Here is a 21,879-nt window from a genome sequence, read left to right as displayed (position 1 = left end):
AGTGGCCCACCAGGAGTTCTTGCTTTTTCTGGTGGACTTTTTCTTGGCATGAACATCAATTCTCAAACTTCATCATTCCCCATTCTCGTTTGCCTCTCACATCTTCTCTTCTTACCTGCTCATCACCTCCCTCTGGTGCTCCTCCCCCTTCCCTTTCTTCCATAGTCCTCTCCTATCAGATTTCCCCTTCTCCAGCTCTTTTTCTCTTTCGCCAATCAACTTCCCAGCTCTTCACTTCACTTCCTCCCCCTCTCTCAGTTTCATCTATCATCTTGCATTTCTTCCTCCCCACTTCATTTCTAGTCCTGATAAAGAGTCTTGGCCCAAAACATCTACTGTTTCTCTTTTTCATAGAAGCTGCCTATGCTGCATAGATGCTGCCTGGCCTGCTGAGCTTCCTCCGGCATTTTGTGTGTGTTGCTTTGGATTTCCAGCATCTGTAGAGGTTAATGTCACTTCCATAATGTGGTGAAATGTGTTACTTTGCAGCAGTTTATATAAAATTAAATAAGTAGTGTATAAAGAGAAGGAGAAAGACTGAGGTAGTGATCATGGATTCAGAAATCTGATAGCAGAGGGGAAGAAGCTCAAAATTGAAAGTAAATTTATTATCACAATACATATATGTTACCATGTACAACCCTGAGATTCATTTTCTTGTTGGCATACTCAATAAATGTATAGAATAATAACCATGACAGAATCAATGAAAGACCACCTAACAAGGGCATCAACCAGAGTGCAGAAGACAACAAACTGGAAATACAAATAATAAATAAATAAGCAAGAAGTATTCAGAACATGAAATGAAGAGGTCCTTGAAAGTGAGTCCATTATGGGAACATTTCAATGATGGGGCAAGTGAAGTTTTCCCTTCTGGTTCAAGAGCCTTATGCTTGAGAGATAATAACTGTTCCTGAACCTGGTGGTGTGAGTCCTGATGCTCCTGAATCTTCATCCTGATGAATAGAGCAGCAAGAATAGGGGCATGTCTTGAGTGGTGGGGGGTCCCTGATGCTGTATGCTTATTTCTTGCAAACATGTTTATTGTCGATGTGCTCAATAGTGGGGAGGGCTTTACCCATGATGGACTGGGTCGTATCCACTACTTTTTGTAGGATTTTCTGTTCAAAGGCATTGGTGTTTCCATACAGGCTGTGATGCAGCCAGTCAATATACTCTCTACTACACACTACCCTCTCCCATACCAGATGGTGATGCAGCCAGTTAGAATGCTCTTCGCAGTACATCTGTCGAAATTTGCTCGAGACTTTGGTGACATACCAAATCTCCTCATACTTCTAATGAAACATAGCCACTATTGTGCTTTCTTTGTAATTGCATCAATATGTTGGGCCCAGGATAGATATTCAGAGATGCTGACACCCAGGAACTTGAAATTGCTCACCTTTTCCACTTCTGGTCCCTCGAAGGGGTCCCTCGGTCTGAATCCCCTTGGCTTCCCCTTCCTGAAGTCCAGAATCAATTCTTGGTCTTACTGATGTGGAGTGCAAGGTTGTTGCTGCGACACCATTCAATCATCTCACTCCTGTGTGCCTCCTCATCACCATCTGAAGTTCTGTCAACAATCGTGTCATCAGCAAACTTATAGATGGCATTGAGTAGTTGTCATCAAAGGAAAGTGAAGAATAAGCAGTGTAAGTAATACATATCATGTACTTCAATGCTCAGTAATGGATGTACTTGAACATAAAACATAGTCCTTTATAATGGTAACATGATATAAAACTTTACCATCCCTTTCTTTGAATTACACAATTACAAAGTCCTTTCCTTCATGAATACATGAGGAGCATTCCTGTAAGACTTTAAAGTTCAAAGTGTCTATAAAACAATAGATGTAAACAGGATCTGTAAACATCAGGAACTGTAAACTGTAAATGAGTCCTTAAAATGGGTGTAGTTATCCCTTTTGTTCAAGAACCTGATGGTGAGATACAGGTGGTGACACCCAGTAATTTAAGGTTACTGACCCTCTCCACCTCTGATCCTCTGATCCTTAATAAGTCCTATTTTTGCCTGGTTGCCCTCTTGTTCTTAATATACTTAGAAAATGCTTTGAGATTTTCAGTAATGTTGTCTGTCATCATATTTTATGCCCACCTCCTCTTTGTGTCCAATTTTTTACTGTATCCCATTACATTTTCAATATTAAGAGCCTCTATTTTTCATTCTGTGCATTTGAAGTGTTTTTTATTATTTATCCAACCCTTAATAATTCTTGACATCCAGAGTTCCTTGGACTTGCTGTCCTTAACTTTCGCCCTATAACTCTCCTCATTTCAGTTCTAAATGTCTCTCCCATCAAATACACCTGCAAGTAGCTTCTAATTAGATCCTGCTTCATGATATTGAAATTGATTTGAAGGAAAAAAAGATTTGTTACTGATTTATTCTTCAGCCTAGGAAGGATTTATTATGGTAACTGCAAACCTAGATAACAGCATGTGTGTGACAATTTAAAGTGATCTAAATAACTTCAGTGTACACGTGATTTATTACTTAAGTAGAGATTTGCTTAGTTAAAATAATGATTTTTAGAATGTAGTCTAAATAGACTTCAGTAAGGCTTTTACGTTTGGATATATACTGGGCAGGTAGGTCGTGTGGTAAGTTTTTCTGTGCAGCTTATGCACTTTAGCAGCTCTTTTTATACTAATTCAGCATAAAATCTGGCTGTTCCAAAGACAGGTCCTATGGGCAGCTTACCAAACACAGATAGTGGAATATCCAGTGAGACAGCTGGTTTTGAAGGTCGTGCAGCAGTATTCTAGATAGGGTGCCATGGTAGCATAGTGGTTATAGCAACGCTGTTACAGCTCAGGGCATTCCAGAGTTCAGAATTCAATTCCAGTGTCGTCTCTAAGGAGTTTATATGTTCTCCCTGTGAACTGCATGGGTTTTCGTCGGGTGCTCTGGTTTCCTCCCACAATGCAAAGAAATAACGGTCGGTAGGTTATTGGTCATTGAAAATTGTCCTGTGGTTAGGCTAGTGTTACTTGGTGGGGGGCGGGGAGGGTTTCTGGGCAGAGCAAGTTGGTGGGCTGAGGGGCCTGTTCCACACTGTATCTCTAAATACATAAATAAGTTATTGTTGGGAATAAAAAGAATCACCAATTAACAGAGGGGCAAAATCTTACTGCATTAATGCAATTGAAGCAGGCATGAGAAGGTACACAAAATTTACAAGATTGTCATTACTGGCTGTGAAGGAGCCATTTAAAGAACACCCAAAGTATTGTCCATATTGGATGCCTTACATTGTCCCCAAGTGACCACAGAAGCAGCCTATCCATCTGATTGTGCCGATGTAGGGTCTTTTAAATTCCATCAGAGATTTGATTTAAATTTGATCAGAGATTAAGGGAGCTAGGGCTTTACTCTTTGGAAAGAAGGAGGATGAGAGGAGACATGATAGAGGTGTACAAGATATTAAGAGGAATAGACAGAGTGGACAGCCAGTGCCTCTTCCCCAGGGCACCACAGCTCAATACAAGAGGACATGGCTTTAAGGTAAGGGGTAGGAAGTTCAAGGGGGATATTAGAGGAAGGTTTTTCACTCATAGAGTGGTTGGTGCGTGGAATGCACTGCCTGAGTCAGTGGTGGAGGCCGATACGCTAGTAAAGTTTAAGATACTACTAGTCAGATATATGGAGGAATTTGAAGTGGGGGGTTATATGGGAAGCAGGGTTTAAGTGTCGGCACAACATTGTGGGCCGAAGGGCCTGTACTATTCTATGTTCTATATTCTAGATTGCCATTATGTCTTAGCTCCCTTGTGCTAGCCCTGCAATTTTATTTCGCTACAATTTCCTTTCGAAAATGTTACTGTTGATGCTGCACCACCAATCATTCAAGGAGTGAAATTTCCTCCAAGGTTTGCCAAAAACATCCCTGCACAACCTTAGTGAACAGACCCATTCATAGAGTCAGTCATGAAATCAGATCATCACTTTTGCCTTGATTTCATTGGTGAGTACCAGGAAGTTTGGGGAATCTGAGTTAAGTCCCAGACATCCGCAAATGTTGTGGTTAATAAATTATTAACCAGGATCACCTGAAGGTGTGATGTACCTAAAGCAGGGGTGTCAAACTCATTTTAGGTCACGGGCCGGATTGAGCAAAATACAGCTTCATGCGGGCCGGATCAGTCGGACGCGTGCAAACACAGCTTTCGTTGCCTCCATTTTTTCAGCTTGCTCTCATGTGTCTCAGTCTCTGCTATAACTACAAAGTGTTTCACTTTACAAATTCCGTTTCTTATGAAGAAGACTGCCGAGCAAGACTGCCGAATAAACACTAAAAACCCTGAAAACCTGGTACCTGAATAAACTCAGCATTAGCCATATCATACGCCATAGGCGCTTCGATTACTGGGGCCAGCTTTAATAGTAATTAGATATTATCTCGCGGGCCAAAGATAATTCCACCGCGGGCCGGATTTGGCCCGCGGGCCTTGAGTTTGACATATATGACCTAAAGTAAGCATGGAAGCTGGCAGGTTGGTGTGTTTACTAACAGATTATCTTTCTTTGCAGATTTGCTTCAACCCCGCCATCTCTACCATTGCGTGTTTACAAAGTGGAATTGGAATTCCAACTTCCATCACTCTTGTACACACACCTACATTGTTACCACTTAGAAGTTATTGCTTGCCTTTTTTAACATCATATGTTTTTATTCTTTCTTACGCAGAATGAAATCATCACATGTGCTAAACAGGTTGAAATGCGACAGCAGCAATTCAGCAAGCAGATGGAAGAGTTGAACGCTGTGGTTAAGTCAAAGGCAGCGGTACCCACTGCACAAGTATATGTAGGTATTGCCCTCAAGAGGTTAGGCCTTCTGTTTCAAATCTAATAGAACTTTGTAACCTGCGTCCCTATCTTTCTTGAAGAGTGTGTCGTTTCTTTGCTGCCATTTGAAATTGAGAAAAATGGCTCCATTTATCCTTCTCATTCCTCATGAGCCATGGCTCCTCATGAGCCATCTGAAATGGGATTAATACAGATAGTGCCCGCTGGTAAGTATGAATATGATGAACGAAAATAGCTTTTCCATACTATGTGACTCTATGATGACAAAGATTCTGAGGCTTCTTGAATGAACAAATTTACTAGTGAAGAATTGGAGGCTGGGAAGATGTTTGGGGGAACAACTTAATAACTTATTTCCCAATGGACAACCAGGAGTCAGGTACCCATAGGCAAATAATATTTTTAAAATATTAATTATGAGTTTGGTCTGGAAATCATTGGGACTGGAGGAGGCATGCAGAAGCGATACAGTACTGCAGAAAACTAACAACTGTTATGCGTATGAGCCCATTACTGCAAAATTCATAGCTCCTGAGGCACAAGCTGCAGTTTAATTATTGCCGTGGCCTTCATAAAGAACCATTTAAATATAAATAATGTAATGTGAGCATTTTAATTTCTCTTTAATGCATTGTCTTCGTTAGTGAGATGAGGGATCACAGGCTGGATCATCATTTATTATCCATCTCTAATTGCCTCAGAGTCAGGTGTTCAGGGGCAGTAACATTGCTGTCAATCTGGAGTCACATGTAAGGCTGTCCAGGTAATGGCAGCTGATTTATTTTGCTTGGGGGACAGCAATGAACTAGATGTGTTTTTATAATGATCCTACTTCCAGTAACTGAAACATTTTATTTAATTCTAGATGTTTTTAGTTACTTAATTTTAATTTCCCCAGTTATCATTGTGCAATTCAACATCTTGCCTGGGGATCAGTAATTCTGGCCTCTGTCCAGTAACCTGACTGTGCTAACATATCATCCATTCTGTATGTTACTTTATGTTTATTTTGGCAGCCTCATTTTATTAGTCTCTCCAACCTGTGGAGCTCTTTCCAAGATGAGATGGTGCTGCTCAGCGTCTTCAGCAATTTGGTAACCAACTTAGATCCATACTTGGGAACTCACTCACAACTGTTTCCAGATGCTGTCATCCGGCCCTTGCTGGAAGGAGTGGAAGTGAAAACGGATGAAGAGAGACTAAGTGAGGTATCAGGTGTGTTCGAAAAGGGACAAGAATTTTATCACTTTCATGGATTTTGCACTCTTGAACTGCTGCTTTGGAGCAGGAAAGAGTAGTTGGAACTTTAACACAAGAGTCTGGGAGCTGTCCAGCAAGACAGATTCAAAGACTATTTTATGTTCTTTTCCTGAAAACAATTTTGAGAATTGTGAACAGGAATCTGTTGCAATATCCCTATTACTACAATCTATGACTCAAGTTTAGAGTTTTGCTCACCTCATTATAGGAGAGACATTGTCAAGCTGGAGTGGGTGCAGAAGGGATTTATGAGGACTACCTGGACTCGAGGGTCTGTGTTATAAGGGGACATTGGCCATACTAGATCTTTATTCCTTAGAGTGCGGGAAAATAAGCAGTCGATAAAATCTTGAGGGGAATGGATAAAGTGTCTTTTCCCTAGGGTTGGGGAGTCCAAAACAAGAGTTTTAGGTTCGATATTGTCATTTAAAGTAAAATTGAATAGGTATATGGAAAGGAAAGGAATGGAGGGTTATTGGCTGAGTGCGGGCCAGTGGGACTAGGTGAGAGTAAGCGTTTGGCACGGACTAGAGGGGCCGAGATGGCCTGTTTCGTGATGTAATTGTTATATGGTTATAAGAGTGCTCAGATAAGAGGGGAGATGTTTGAAAGAGACCTGAGAGGTAACTAACTTACACAAAAGTAAGTGAGTACTTGGAATGAGCTGCCAGAGAATGTGGTCAATGTGGGTAAAACTGCAACCTTTAAGAGGCATTTAGATAGGAACATGGAGAGGAAAGGCGTGCAGGGTTATGGGCCAAGTGAGCATCACTGGGACTGGCAGGGAAGATGCTGTGGTTGGCATGCACCTCTAAGGCCTGTTTCCATGATAACACTCTTGGGAATAATTAGAGCTGTATCAGGTCAATGAAAAGCAGACTCAGTGGAACAGATATACACCACACCCCTCTTCACTGTCTTTGATGGGAAATTCATTCAGTCATTCAAGTCAGGAAGCTGAACCATTTGGCTTCATTTTCCATTATTAGTCTCTGTTTAAAATAATTTTTCTGCATCCTTAGTGGCCGCAGCATCAAAAGATGGCATTGTCAATATGAATAATCTTTTTCCTCAATGATTGTAAATCCTTTCTTGTTCTTTTAGCTTTTTATCAAACCAGTTTTTAGCCTTGGTCTTACCATATATTTGATTTTATCATAATCTTAATGTGTGATTTTAAAAAACACAACTTCACTCTTCTATTGACAGTACTCTTTTAATTGCCATCATAAATATATTAATAACCATAAGCTCATTTATTGCTTGCTTGCATGAAGAGACCTTTAAGATGAGAAATAAGCAGTAAAAGAAGATGAATTACATTAAATGCTAGAAAGAGAGGATTGTCCCATCAACAGGTTCAACAGGTTGGGTTTGTATTATGTGAGTTTAGGAGTTTGAGGAAAGAACTTACTAAGACATATAAGAGCATAATAGGGCATTGATAAGAGAGACATTAAGATGTTTTCACATAAGCATATCTTGTAAAGGGTACATAACTACAAGAAAAGGGCTGGTCTCTTAAAATGGGGGCATATAAGACTTTGATCCCACTGAGGGCAGTGAGTCTCTGGAATTCACTGCCCAGAGACTTGGTATTTAGAAGTGGAGATAGATAAGTTTTTGAATTGAAGGTTACAGTATGTGGATCTGGCACAATGCAGGTGTTACAGTCTGTGTTAGATAAGCCATGATCATATTGAAATATGAAGCAGATTTAAAGGTCAAGGACAGTTGTCTCCTATTGTCTTGTGTTCCTGTATTGCAGCATGCAAAATTTGGCATATTATGTACGATCTTAGAGATTGGGAACAAACATAGCTGGGTAGAGTAGAGGTAAGTTCAGGTAAAAAAATAAAAGAACTAGAAGCCAAGTTGACTGTAACTAATAGGAATCTGGATCTGACCACAAAGACTTGTACTTCCTTGCTAAACCTGTTGACATCCTTACTTACTGAGTCATGATTCAGTGAGTTTGATGTGGTTAGCCAGGGTAACATAGCAAACGCATCACCTTTCTGAGAGAAGAGCTGCTCCTTCCTTTGCAGTATATATTTTCAAAATTATTTTATAGATAAGGTAACAATTTTATCCTTTTAAAGCAAATCAATAGGTTGAAAAATAAAATAAATCTGAAATATAAACAGAGATTGCTGGCAATACTTAGCAGGGAGACAGCATCAGTGAAGAGAGTTAATGTTACAGGCGGAAGATCTTGCATCAGAATTGGCTGGACAGACAATTAGATGATTTTTTTGTGGCTTTTGTTTGTCTTGTTCAAAGTTCAAAGGAAATTTATTATCAAAATACGTATATGTCAGCATATACTACCTTGAGATTCATTTAGGAATCAATGTGATTCTAACAATTTCAGAAAAACAGCCAGAACTGGTCACCAAATATATCAGCTATAATTAACTATGTACTGTTCATTTGCCTCTCCTGCTTGGCATTGAAGGCAATTGGGTCACCAGGACAGCCTTTGTCTCTGCCTTTTTACAAAATCCTTTTATTTATTTATTTAGAGATACAGAATATACAGTAAATTCTATCAGCTTGAATAGGCAAGGAATAAAAGGATACAGCTCTAATGTAAGCAATTGGGTTGAGTGTGGGTGGGAAAAATTGTGAGCTGGTGGTAATTTTTCTGTGCTGTATGATTTAGCAGCCGCGGTGGTAAGTAGGGATGAGAAAATTTGACCCAAGATCTATAAGAGGAGCTCCTCAGTGGTCAGGCATAACTGTGAAGAGAGATCAGGGTAAATACTGTATGTTCTACCAATAATCTTTCATTAGACAAAAGTTTATTGAACTAAAATATTACCATTTTCTGTATCTCCCACACAATGAGGCTGCTAAACAGGATGAGAGCACATGGTATTACAGGAAAGATACTAGCATGAAGAGAAGATTGGCCAACCGGGAGAAAGCAGAAGGTGGGAATAAAAGGGGCTGGATGACTGGCAGTTACTAGTAGTGTTCCTCAGGAGTCAGTGTTGGGCCCATTACTTTTCACATTATATATTAATGATCTGAAAGATAGAATTTACGGCTTTGTGGCCAAGATTGTGGGTGAAACAAAGATAGGTGGAAGGTTAGACAATGTTGAGGAAGTAGGGAGTCTGCAGAATGACCTAGACAGATTAAGAGAAAAGGCAAATAACTAGCAGCTGTAATACAGTGTAGGAAATTATATGGACATGCACTTTGGAGAAAGAATAAAGGCATAGACTATTTTCTAAATGGGGAGAGAATTCAAATTCAGAGGTGCAAAGGGATTTGCAAGTCCTAGTGGAGGATTCCCTAAAAGTTAAGTTGCAAGTTGAGTTAGTAGTAAGGAAGGCAAATGCAATGCTAACATTCATTTCTAGATGACTAGAATATACTGTAAAAACATAGGTGTAAGGCTGAGGCTTTATAAGGCATTAGTCCAGACTAATGACTAATGACTGATGGAACTAACAGAACTATCAAACTGCTGCACTTGTGAAAAATAAAAGGAGGAAAAAGGAAAAGTTGTTTGGTCATTGAGTTAAAAAATCTTCAGGTAGGCGCATTCAATCTCTTTACATCTGGGCAGGGCCGGGATCAATGTCCTAGGGAGACTGTTTGTTAGTGCTGTTGGGGAGGTTTTAAACTAATATGGCAGGGGGAGGGGAACCCACACAGAAAAGAAGAGGGAAGTGATGCAGAGACCAAAGCTAGAGTTGGTGAAGAAAAAAGTAAGAGTAGAATGCATAAAAGTGAAAAGCAAAAATCGCATAGGTCACTAGATTCTAAAAGGACGATGAGTATAAGGGCACTTCATCTAAATGCCTGTAGTATTAGAAACAAGGTTAGTGAACTTGTGGCACAGATGAGTACCAAGGCATGTGATTTAGTGGCCATTACAGAAACCTGATTGCAAGGTGGAGATGACTGGGAATTAAATATCCAAGGGTATCAGGTAATATGGAAAGATAGGCAGCAAGGCAGAGGAGGTGGGGTGGCGCTCTTGATTAGGGATGAGATCATGATGATTCTGAGAGACCATATAAGATCTACAGAGCAGAATATTGAGTTCATCTGGGTAAAGATTAAGAATAGTAAAGGGAAAAAAATCACTGTGGGTGTTGTCTATAGGCCACCTAATAAAAATATTGCAGTGGCAGAGGCGATTAACCAAGAAATAACTGAGGCTTGTAAGAACGGAACAGCAGTTGTCATGGGGGATTTTAACTTCCATGTAGATTGGGTGAATCAAGTTGGTTAAGGAAATCTTGAGGAGGACTTCATAGAATGCATCCGTGATGGCTTTCCTGAGCAGCATGTTAGTGAACCTACAAGGGAAAATACTATCTTAGATCTAATCCTGTGCAATGAGACAGGTAAGATTAACGATCTTACATCAGGGATCCTCTTGGAAAGACTGATCATAGTATGATTGAATTTTGCATTCAGATGGAGGATGAAATAATTAGATCTACTGTATTATATGTGAACAAGGGAGACTACAACAGGATGAGGAAGGAGCTGGCTAATGTGGACTGGGAGCACAGGCTATTTGGTCGGACAGTTGAGGAACAGTGGAATACTTTCAAAGAGATTTTCCACAGTGCTCAATAAAAGTATATTCCAGTCAAAAGTAAGGACAGTAAGTGTGGGGAGAACCAGCCTTGGATAACTAAGGAAATAAAAGATAGTATCAAATTAAAAGCTCATGTGTACAAAGTTGCTAAGAGTAGTGGGAGAATGGAGGATTGGGAAAACTTTAAAAAGCAACAGAGAACAACTAAACAAGAAATAAGGAAAGGGAAGATAGAGTATAAAAGTAAATTAGTGCCACATATAAAAACAGATAAAAGTTTTTAAAGCAAAAGAGGGTGGCTAAAGTCAACGTAGAAGATGAGAAGGGGAAATTGATACTGGGTGATAAGGAAATGGCTGAGGCAGTGAGCGACTATTTTGTGTCGGTCTTCACGGTAGAGGACACGTCTAATATGCCAAAGAAGGATTTATGGACGAAATGGGAGGTGAGGACCTCGATAAAATCACTGTCACTAAAGAGATAGTGATGAGCAAACTAGAGGGCCTGAAGGTAGATAAGTCCCCTGGTCCTGATGGGATGATCCCAGGATGCTGAGGGAATTGGCGGAGGTTATAGTAGACACGTTGGTAATCATTTACCAAAACTCTCTAGACTCTGGGCAGGTCCCGGCGGATTGGAAGGCAGCAAATGTCACGCCACTTTTTAAAAAAGGGTGTAGGCAAAATACGGGCAACTATAGGCCAGTTAGCTAAACATCTGTTGTCAGAGAAAATGCTTGAAGCTGTCATTAAGGAAGAAATAGCAAAACATTTAGAAAGGAGTGGTTCCGTTAGACAGACGCACATGGATTCAGAAAGGGCAGGTCCTGTTTGACAAACTTACTGGAGTTCTTTGAGGACATAATGAGTGCAGTGGATAGAGGGGAACAGGTGGATGTCATTTACTTGGATTTCCAGAAGGCATTTGATAAGGTGCCGCACAAGAGACTTATAAATAAGATACAGATGCATGGAGTCAGAGGAAGTGTATTGGCATGGATAGTGGATTGGTTAACCGATAGAAGGCAGAGAGTTGGTATAAATGGGTATTTCTCTGGTTGGCAGTCAGTGGTGAGTGGGGTGCCACAGGGGTCGGTGCTGGGCCCACAGCTGTTTACTATTTACTTTGATGATTTGGAAGAGGGGACTGAGTGTAGCATAGCAAAATTTGCTGATGACACTAAACTGAGTGGAAAAGCAAATTGTACAGAGGATGTGGAGAGTCTGCAGAGGGACATAGATAGGTTAAGTGAGTGGGTCAAGCTCTGGTAGATGAAATACAATGTTGGTAAATGCGACATCATCCACTTCGGAAGGAATAATAGAAGAGCAGATTATTATTTAAACGGTGAAAGATTGCGGCATTCTGTTGTGCAGAGGGACTTGGGAGTGCTTGTTCATGAATCGCAAAAAGTTGGCTTGCGGGTACAACAGGTTATTAAGAAGGCACATGGAATATTGGCCTTCATTGCTAGAGTGATTGAATTTAAGAGCAGGGAGGACATGCTGCAACTATACAGGGTACTGGTGAGGCTGCACCTGGAGTACTGTTTGCAGTTCTGGTCTCCATACTTGAGGAAGGATATACTGGCTTTGGAGGCAGTGCAGAGGAGGTTCACCAGGTTGATTCCAGAGATGAAAGGGTTAACCTATGAGGAGAGATTGAGTCACCTGGGACTATACTCTCTGGAATTCAGAAGAATGAGAGGGAATCTTATAGAAACATACAAAATTTTGAAAGGGATAGATAACATAGAAGTAGGAAAGTTGTTTCCATTGGTAGGTGAGACTAGAACTAGGGGACATTGCCTCAAGATTCAGGGGAGAAGATTTGGGATGGAGATGAGGAGAAACTGTTTCTCCCAGAGAGTGGTGAATCTGTGGAATTCTCTGCCCAGGGAAGGAGTTGAGGCTTCTTCACGAAGAATATTTAAGATACAGTTATATAGGTTTTTATATAGTAAAGGAATTAAGGAAGAAGAAGACGACTAGCCCTTAACTCGGCAGTGGAGTTATCGGGGCACCATCATGATGGTGTTTCCGTAGCAAGCTATTCTTGTTTTTACGAGGCCGAGTTGCTAGTTCGACACTCAATCCGACTTGGATTTGAACTCAGGAACCTTCGCTCTGGATTCCGGCGCTGATATTATTGTGCCCCCAAGTGGGACACAAGGGAATTAAGGGTTACAGGGAAAAGGCAGGTGGATGGAGCTGAGTTTACGGACAGATCAGCTATGATCTTATTGAATGGCGGGGCAGGCTCGATGGGCTGGATGGCCTACTCCTGCTCCTATTTCTTATGTTCTTAGTCAGACTGCACCTGGAGTATTGTGAACAGATTTGAACCCCATATCTAAGAAAGAATGTGCTTGTGTTAAAGAGGATCCAGGGGAGGTTTATAAGAATGATCCCAGGAATGAATGTCTTAACATATGAGGAGCATTTGATGGCTCTGGGCTTGCACTCGCTGGAGTTTAGAAGAATGAAGAGGGATCTCATTGAAAGGTACCAATTTTGAAAGGCTTAGATAAAGTAGATGTGTAGAAGATGTTTCCAATAGTAGGAGAATATAGGACCAGGACACAGCCTCAGAATTAAAGGATGGCCCTTTAGAAAAGAGATGAGCAGGAATTTCCTTAGCCAGAGGGTGGTGAATTTGTGGATTTCTTTGCCAGAGATGGGTGTGGAGGCCAAGTCATTGAGTAAATTTAAAGCAGAGGTGATAGGTTCTTGATTAGTCAGGGCGTCAAAGATTACAGGGAGAAGACAAGAAAATGGGGTTAAGAGGAAAAGTAAATCAGCCATGATCAGATAGTGGGCCGACTTGATGGGACAAATGGTCTGATTCTGCTCCTATGTCTTGTGTTGCTATGGTCTATAGATGCCTCCTGACCAGTTGAGTATATCCATCATCTGTTCCTGAGTGAGAGTAAGTGGAAGTGCTAACTAAGAACCAATAGGAAGTTATGAATCAGTTCGGTTTCTCTTCATTGGATTCTGAGATCAAGCACCCCTTTTCTTCCCCAGGGGTTTCTTTGGGCTCGTGTGTAAATCTACTTCTGAATCTAAAATGATGCACTGAGGAAATACAGTAGTTACTTATGACATTGGCATGTAATTCCCATTTCTGATCATCATCCACATTTCATAAACATTCATAAATGTTGTGTAGAACTCACTCCACAATCAATTTGTTTTATAGCTGTGCTGGGTTGACTCATAAAGGAAGCCCATCTTGGCTAGAAACCAGAAAGTTCAAGTTACATGGGACAATATTTTTTTCCTTTGGTATATTTTGGTATGAATTGGTAGAGAAATAAAAGAAAACTAAAAGCCTCCTTCACTTCTTCATTATGTGTGAAGTCTACACTTACATTTTTTTGATCGTGTGTATAGTTATGCTTCCTCTCTCAGGCACGTGTGGCTTTCTGTCCACCACTACTTGCTGTTCTCATTTTGAGTTTGTGTCTCACTTAACTCCCACTCTGTATGATTGTTACAATTGCAAGGCTTTTGTGGCATTCCCTGCCGTGTTGTGAGAGCTTATGCACAGGACCATCCTTAAAGAACACTGTGGCAAGTTACAGATAGTTAAACATGTAAGATGGGTTAGGTGTTTTTTTTCTCTTTGGTGGAAAGAAACGCTTGAATAATTGATGGATGGGTAACCGAGCAAGTAACCTGGAGACATAAGAAACTGTAGATTGTAGAACCTGTAGCATCAATTTTCTGGGGAACTTATCAAGTCAAGGACCATCTGTACAAGATAAAGAACTGTTGACATTTCAGGTTGCAACTCTGCATCAGGACTCGGTCCCTTTTCTGATTCAGGAACAAGAATAGAAGAATAGATACCACTATCTTCATGGAACATGCATTTATTTAATAATATATGACAAGTGCTTGTTCTGACTAATGTCCTCATTTCCCAGACATCCACACTCACCCCATCTTTCTGCCACCTTTACCGGGAGAGAGTTCCTTTTATTCTTACCTATCACCCTATGAACCTCCACACTGAACACATCATTTCCCAGAACTTTCACCATCTTCAACAGGAGCCTACCATCAAACATTTCTTTACCTCCCCACCACTCTCTTCCTTCCACAGAGATTACTGCCTCCATGATTCCCTTGTCCATTGTCCCTCCCTACTAATCTCCTTCTTGGCACATCTGTCTGCAAAAGACAGAATTGCTATATTTGCCCATTCACCTCTTCCCTTACCTCCATTCAGAGCCCCAGTCATTCCTTCCAGGTGAGGCAACACTTCACCTGCAAATCAGATGAGGTTGTCTTTTGTATCTGGTGCTCCCAAAGCAGCCTCCTCTACACTGGTAAGACCTGACATAACTTGGAGAATCGCTTTGTCCAGCACCTCAGCTCCATTCACCAAAACAGAGTTTCCTGATAGCCAACCATTTGAATTCTTATCTCTAATCCCATTTTGACAAGTCAGTCCATGGCCTCCTCTCTTTCCGCGATGAGACAACTCTCAGGATGGAGTAGCGGCACCTCATATTCCCTCTAGGCAGCCTTCAACCTGATGGCATGAACATTGATTTGTCTTTCTGGAAATGTTTTTGTTCTCTTCTCCTTTCCTCATCTTCTATTCCCCACTCTGACCTCATACTTCCTCTCCTCACCTGCTTGGCATCTTCACCCCTGTACCCCTTCTTAATCCCTTTCTCCCATCGTTCACCATGAAATTCCTTCTTCTCCAGCCCTTTACCTTTCCTAATCTCATGGCTTCACCTATCACCTCCTTGCTTTCCTCCTTCCCTTTGCCCTATTTTTTTTTATTCTGGCAACTTCCCCCTTCCTTTCCAGTCCTGAAGAAGGGTCTCAACCTGAAATGTTGACTGTTTATTCATAATCATAGATACTGCCTGACCTGCTAAATTCCTCCAGCATTTTGTATCTGTTGCTCTGACCAATGCCAATTGTTTTGCTTTACAGAACAAAAAGTAATTCCAGCAGAGCTCAAGAATTGTGAGTGGATCTTTCCAGAAGGTGCACACCTTTATCACCAACTGAGCACCCAGTATCGAGGATTCTGTGCATACACACTTAGTGCAAGACATGGACTCCTTCTCAGAGGTACACACACAGGAAGCTCTTTTTTCAGTAGAATCTATTTACTTAAATCAAACCACCTTCATTTTGTTTTGCAGGGAATGTGAGCCTGGTTTAAGTAATCTTTCTTAGTAATCAAAACAGTCCTAGACGCCTTCTGATAAGAATAAGAAACTGAAATTGAGAGGAAAAGAAGTATTATTGAATGGTGGAGCAGATGCAAGGCCGTGAACAGTCTACTCCTGCATCTATGTTTTTTTAAGCTGCTGAATCGATCTCTTAACTACATCAGTATTTTGCCTTCAATACTGTGCGATTCAATTTTGCCCTGCATTTCCTTATCTAGTACCAAGAAGAATGCGTTATGCAAAACCATGATAATAAACCAGAATGTAATTCTGATTCTGAAATCTGTATAACCCATAACCTTTGACATGTGCGAGTGTATTAATTAAGCTACTTCCTTAAAATTTCTTGGCTCTCTCCAATTCTGGAGGAAGATCATGAAAGCTGGGAAGCTCGGGGAAGGGAACAGCAATATACCATTATGAAGGTGAAAAAGTTGATTATCTAGAAACTCATAAGACCATATGATATAAGAGCAGAATTAGGCCATTTGGCCCATCAAATCTGCTCGCCATTTCATCATGGCTGATCCAATTTTCCTCTCAGCCCCAATCTCCTGCCTTCTCGCTGTATCCCTTCATGACCTGAACAATCAAGAATCTATCAACCTCTGCCTTATATATAGAAACATAGAAAATCTACAGCCAAATACAGGCCCTTCGGCCCACAATGCTGTGCCAAACATGTACTTACTTTAGAAATTACTTAGGGTTACCCATGGCCCTCTATTTTTCTAAGCTCCATGTACCTATCCAGGCATCCTTGCTGCCTCCACCATGGTTGCCGGCAGCCCATTTCATGCACACACCACCCTCTGCATAAAAAACTTACCCCTGACATCTCCTCTGTACCTACTTCAAAGCACCTTAAAACTGTGCCCTCTCGCGTTAGTCGTTTCAGCCCTGGGAAAAAGCCTCGGACTATCCATACAATCAGTGCCTCTCATCATCTTATACACCTCTATCAGGTCACCTCTCATCCTCCATTGCTCCAAGGAGCAAAGGCCAAGTTCACGCAACTTATTTTCATAAGGCATGCTCCCCAATCCAGGCAACATCTTTGTAAAACTCCCCTGCACCCTTTCTATAGTTTCTACATCCTTCCTGTAGTGATCCTCCACACTGCCAAGAGTCTTACCATTAATACTCTATTCTGCCATCATATTTGACCTACCAAGATGAACCACCTCACATTTATTCATCAAGTTGGATAGGTCTCCAGAACCTCTCCCATCCCCATTGATGATGCAAAGTTCATTGCCAGAGGCTCAGCAACCTCCTTCCTCACCTCCCACAGTAGCCTGGGGTACATTTCGTCTGGTCCCGGAGACTTATCCAACTTGATGCTTTCCAAAAGCTCCAGCATATCCTCTTCCTTAATGTGTATGTGCTCAAGCTTTTCAATTCGCTGTAAATCATCCCTACAATCACCAAGATGTTTTTCCATAGTGAATACTGAAGCAAAGTATTCATTAAGTACCTCTGCCATCTCCTCTGGTTCCATACACACTTTTCCACTGTCACACTTGATTAGTCCTATTCCTGCCCCTGAGCCATCCAAGACTCTGTAATAGCCACAACATCATAGCTCTGAGTACTGATCCACACTCTAAGCTCATAGAAATTGGCCTCCGTAGCAGCCTGTGGCAACAAATTCCACAGATATTCCCTAACTAAAGAAATAACTGCTCATCTCTGTTCTAAAAGGATAACCCTCTATTCTGAGACTGTGTCCTCTGGTCTTAGACTCTCTCACCATAGGAAGCATCTTTTCCACATCCATTCTATGAAAACCATTCGATAGGTTTCAATGAAGTCAGCCCTCATTCTTCTGAATTTCAGTGAATACAGGCCCAGAGCCATCAAACGCTCTTCATGTGACAAGCATTCAATCCTGGAATCATTTTTGTGCCACTCCTTTGAAATCTCTCCAGTTTCAGCACCTCCTTTCTAAGATTGTGCTCACAATACTCCAAGTGAGGCCTCACCAGTGCTTTATAAACGCTCAACATTACATTCTTGCTTTTTATATTCTAATTAACTTGATATGAATGCTAACGTTGCATTTGCCTTCCCCACCAAGGATTCAATCTGCAAATTAACCTTTAGGGAATCGTGCACAAGGTCTCCCAAGTCCCCATGCACCTCGGTTTTCTGTATTTTATCTCCATTTAGAAAAAAGTCAACCCTTCTATTTCTTCTACCAAAGTGTGTGACCAGACACTTCCTGACACTGTATTCCATCTCCTACTTCTTTGCTCTTTCTCTTAATCTACCCAAGTCCTTCTGTAGCTTCACTACTTCCTCAAAACTACCTGCCCCTCCACCTATCTTTGCAACAAAGTCATCAATTCCATGATCCAAATCATTGACATGTAACATAAAAAGAATTGGGCCCAATAAAGATCCCTGTGGAACACCACTAGTCACCAGCAGCCAACAAGAAAAGGCTCGCTTTATTCCTACTCTTTGCCTCCTGCCAATCAGCCACAGCTGCTTCAATGCTACAATCCTTCCTGTAATACCATGGGTTCATAGCCTCATGTGTGGCACCTTGCCAAAGGCCTTTTGAAAATCTAAATACACAACATCAGCTGATTCTCCTTTGCCTATCCTGCTTGTTATTTCTTCTAAGAACCTTCTGGGCCACGGAGGTCAGATTAACTGCCCTAAGTTTCCTTTCTTCTGCCTCTCTCCTTTTTGAAGAATAAAAAAGAAGATGCATAGCAAATATAGGCAGGTAGGAACAAATAGGATGTTTCTGGAGTATAAGAAATGCAAGAAAACACTTAAGAAAGAATTAAGAGGGTTAAAAGAAGGCATGAGCTTACCATAGCAGACTAAGTTAAGGAGAATCTTAAGGGATTCTACACATATGTTAACAGCAAAAGGATTGCAAAGGGCAGAATTGCTCCTCTGGAAAATCAGAATGGTAATCTATGTGGAGCCCTAAGAGATGGCAGAGAACTTAAATAACTTTTACATCGGTATTTACTCAGGAGACAGACATAGAGAGGCAAAGAAGCATGGACTTCATGGACCCTATACAGATTACAGAGAAGGAGGAGTTTGCTGCCCTGAGGCAAGTTAGGGTTGATAAATCCCCAGAGCCTGGCAAAGTGTTCCCTCAGACCCTGTAGGAGGCAAGTGCAGAAATTGATATGACCCTAGCAGAGATATTTATATAATCCTTAGCAACAAGTGAGATACCAGAGGATTGGAGGATAGCCAATGTTGTTCATTGTTCAAGAAAGGCGCTAAAAATAAACTAGGAAATGATGGGCTGGTGAGCCTGAAATCAGTAGTAGGAACATTATTAGAAGGTGTTCTGACAGACTGGTTATATAAGCATTTGGATAGACGGACTGATTAAGGGTAGTCAGCATGGCTTAGTGAGGGGTACATCATGTCCAACCAATCTTATAGAGCTTTTCAAGGAAGTTACCAAGAAATTTGATGAAGACAAGGTAGTGGATGTTGTCTACATAGACTTTAGTAAGGCACTTGACAAGGTCCCACATGAATGGTTGGTCAAGAAGGTTGTGTTGCTTGGCATTCAAGATGAGGTAGTAAATTGGATTAGACACTGTCTTTGTGGGAGAAGCCAGAGACTGGGTAGTGGATGGTTGCCTCTCTGACTGGAGGCCTGTGACTAGTGGAGTGCGCAGGGGATATTGCTGGGTCCGTTGCTGTTTATCATCTACATCAATGATTTGAATTACACTGTGGAGTTTTTCAGATGGAAGTTAAATCTGAAAATTTCCAAGACTTATTTTCACTCTTTGTGGTCTTCTGCTTTCTGTAAACGACACCATTTTTATCCAGCTCAGAGTGCATACAAACCCATCCAATTTACTGTGTCACTCAGGGAAGGAATTCTGCTATTCTCACCCTCTGGATATCCTCTGACTCCAGACATACAGTACAGTTAATTCTTAAATGGTCCAACATCTCAGTAGTTTCAGGCAATAGGTACAGGTAGATAATAAGTTCTAGCCTCGCCAGCCACATCAGAGTAAGTTGAAAAAACTGACCAGACATAAAACTGTTAGAATTACGTCACAGCAGAAACATGACAATTTAGTTGTGGAAATGACATTAATTAATCTGTTATTTTGTTCTTTTGTGTTCAGGCAACCCTAATATTGGAATTCTTAAATATCAAGAAAAATATTACACCTTCTCCTCAAAGGAGGCTGCTGTTGCTTTTGCTCAGAAGCCTGACTATTACATCACTAAGGCAGCAGAGGAAGCCAAACAGTCCCCAGAGCTCATTCAGCTGCTGGAGCTCCACCAGCAGTTTTCCTCAGTTGCTACCTATGGGCAGGTAAAACACCCAGAAATATCACTTCTCTGTAAGCACAAAGAAAGTGGAAGGAAACGATATTATTTGCATTTGCTGCAGGACTGAGCATTTGAATGTTTTTTAATCACAAACAAGAGAAACCCTGCAAATGCTGGAAATCCAAGCACCACACCCAAAATGATGAAGGAACTCAGCAGGCCAGGCAGCATCTATGCAAAGATTCTCAGCCCGAAACATCGACTGCACTCTTTTCCGTAGATGCTACCTAACCTGCTGAGTTTCTCCAGCACTTATTTGTGTGTTGTTTCAACATCTCCATTCTAATTTCCACATTTCAATGTAATATAGGCTTTCTCAAATCAAATGACACAGTTGTTTTATGTTTCAGAAAGGCCATAGCAACTCATTTATTAAACACCAAACAAACGGAACTCAGAGCACGCTTTCCATAATTACATCATTACTTAGATCAGACTCTTAAAGTGAAACCCCAACTCAATGTTGACGGTTGTGAATATGTACATTTCCTCCAATTATGTTACCCAACATAGGCCTCCCCCCCCCCCCCCCCCCACCCCAGAATTCACTAAAACCAGCACTGTGAGCCTGTCAGGAGCTCGGATGAGTCGTCGGGCTCAGGTCCTGTGTTCCAAGGGTGGAGGAACAGCAGGTGCCTCTGGCTCATCCAGAGGAGTGTTGACATGCTCGTGATCATGTCGTGTCAGCAGGTGAATGCTAGAGGAATCCTCAAAGTCTTGGTGGGTCGGTTTATGGCAATCTACTGAAATACGCTCAGGTTTACCCCTCTTCTCTATGATAAAATCTTTTCTCCCTGTTCCAAAACGTGAAACAAACCATCGTAAGGGGGCCTAAGGGGATGCTGTTGTGGGTCATGGCGGAAGAAAACTAACGGGCCGGAATGTAGGCCAACAGAAATCCAAGAGTGCTGTATGCCATATGGCAGGTAGGAATAGGTGAAAAGGAGTTGAGTTTTTGGAGGTTGTGGTGTCGGGAATGAAATCACCTGGCACTCATGCTGACTGACCTTACACCAACTGCCACGCTCGGCTGCACGTCCTGTTTTGAAGCAGGACCCATGGGAGACGATCGTGCCAACACTCATCACTCAGGAAAGCCCTCAGAGCAGCCTTTAAGTAGCAATGAAACCACTCGCATAGGCCATTGGACTGCAAGTGATACGCCGTGATGTGATGTAGCCTAACACCGAGGTTCTGGGCCATCACAGCCCAGAGGTCTGAAATGAAAGGAAATGAATCAGAGGAAATATCAGATGGGGTGCCAAACTGAGCAACCCAGGTGTTGATGAATGCGCAAGCCATGTCTGTGCCATTATTGATGCTAGGGGGACAATCTCTGGCCATTTGGTGGTATGGCCTCTTAAAGTGAAACCCCAACTCAATGTCAGTTGTCGCTGATTGTGAATTATATACACTTCCACCACTACATTACCCTATTGTAGTAAAAGAAAGATATTAGCTTTGTCAGAAATGAAACCATAAGACATTGAGCATTCTGACAAAAATGGTGAGATTCAAACAAAATGTAGACTTCAGAGTTGGCTTACGTGCAAATGTTCATACTATTCCAATTTTAAGTTCTCAGATAAGTTCTGTTAAGACATTTTTGATCTCTAACTTGCCAGGTTCATACAACTTCTAATTTTAGATCAATTATCTAATATTTTAG

General features: G+C 41.4%; 1 protein-coding gene across 1 annotated transcript in view; it reads left to right on the top strand.

The window, feature by feature from the left end:
• Window positions 1–21,879, top strand: part of cfap206 (cilia and flagella associated protein 206) — a 51,274-nt gene that overhangs the window by 14,698 nt on the left and 14,697 nt on the right. Inside the window, 4 exon segments of the mRNA XM_073055357.1 lie at window positions 4,707–4,837; window positions 5,856–6,054; window positions 15,625–15,765; window positions 20,000–20,193. Of these exon segments, the coding sequence (XP_072911458.1) occupies window positions 4,707–4,837; window positions 5,856–6,054; window positions 15,625–15,765; window positions 20,000–20,193 (665 nt within the window).

Source organism: Hemitrygon akajei, chromosome 9 (assembly GCF_048418815.1).
Source record: "Hemitrygon akajei chromosome 9, sHemAka1.3, whole genome shotgun sequence".
Classification (NCBI taxonomy): domain Eukaryota; kingdom Metazoa; phylum Chordata; class Chondrichthyes; order Myliobatiformes; family Dasyatidae; genus Hemitrygon; species Hemitrygon akajei.
Note: the sequence above shows the minus strand (reverse complement) of the source record. Positions and strands in the feature narration are given on the sequence as shown.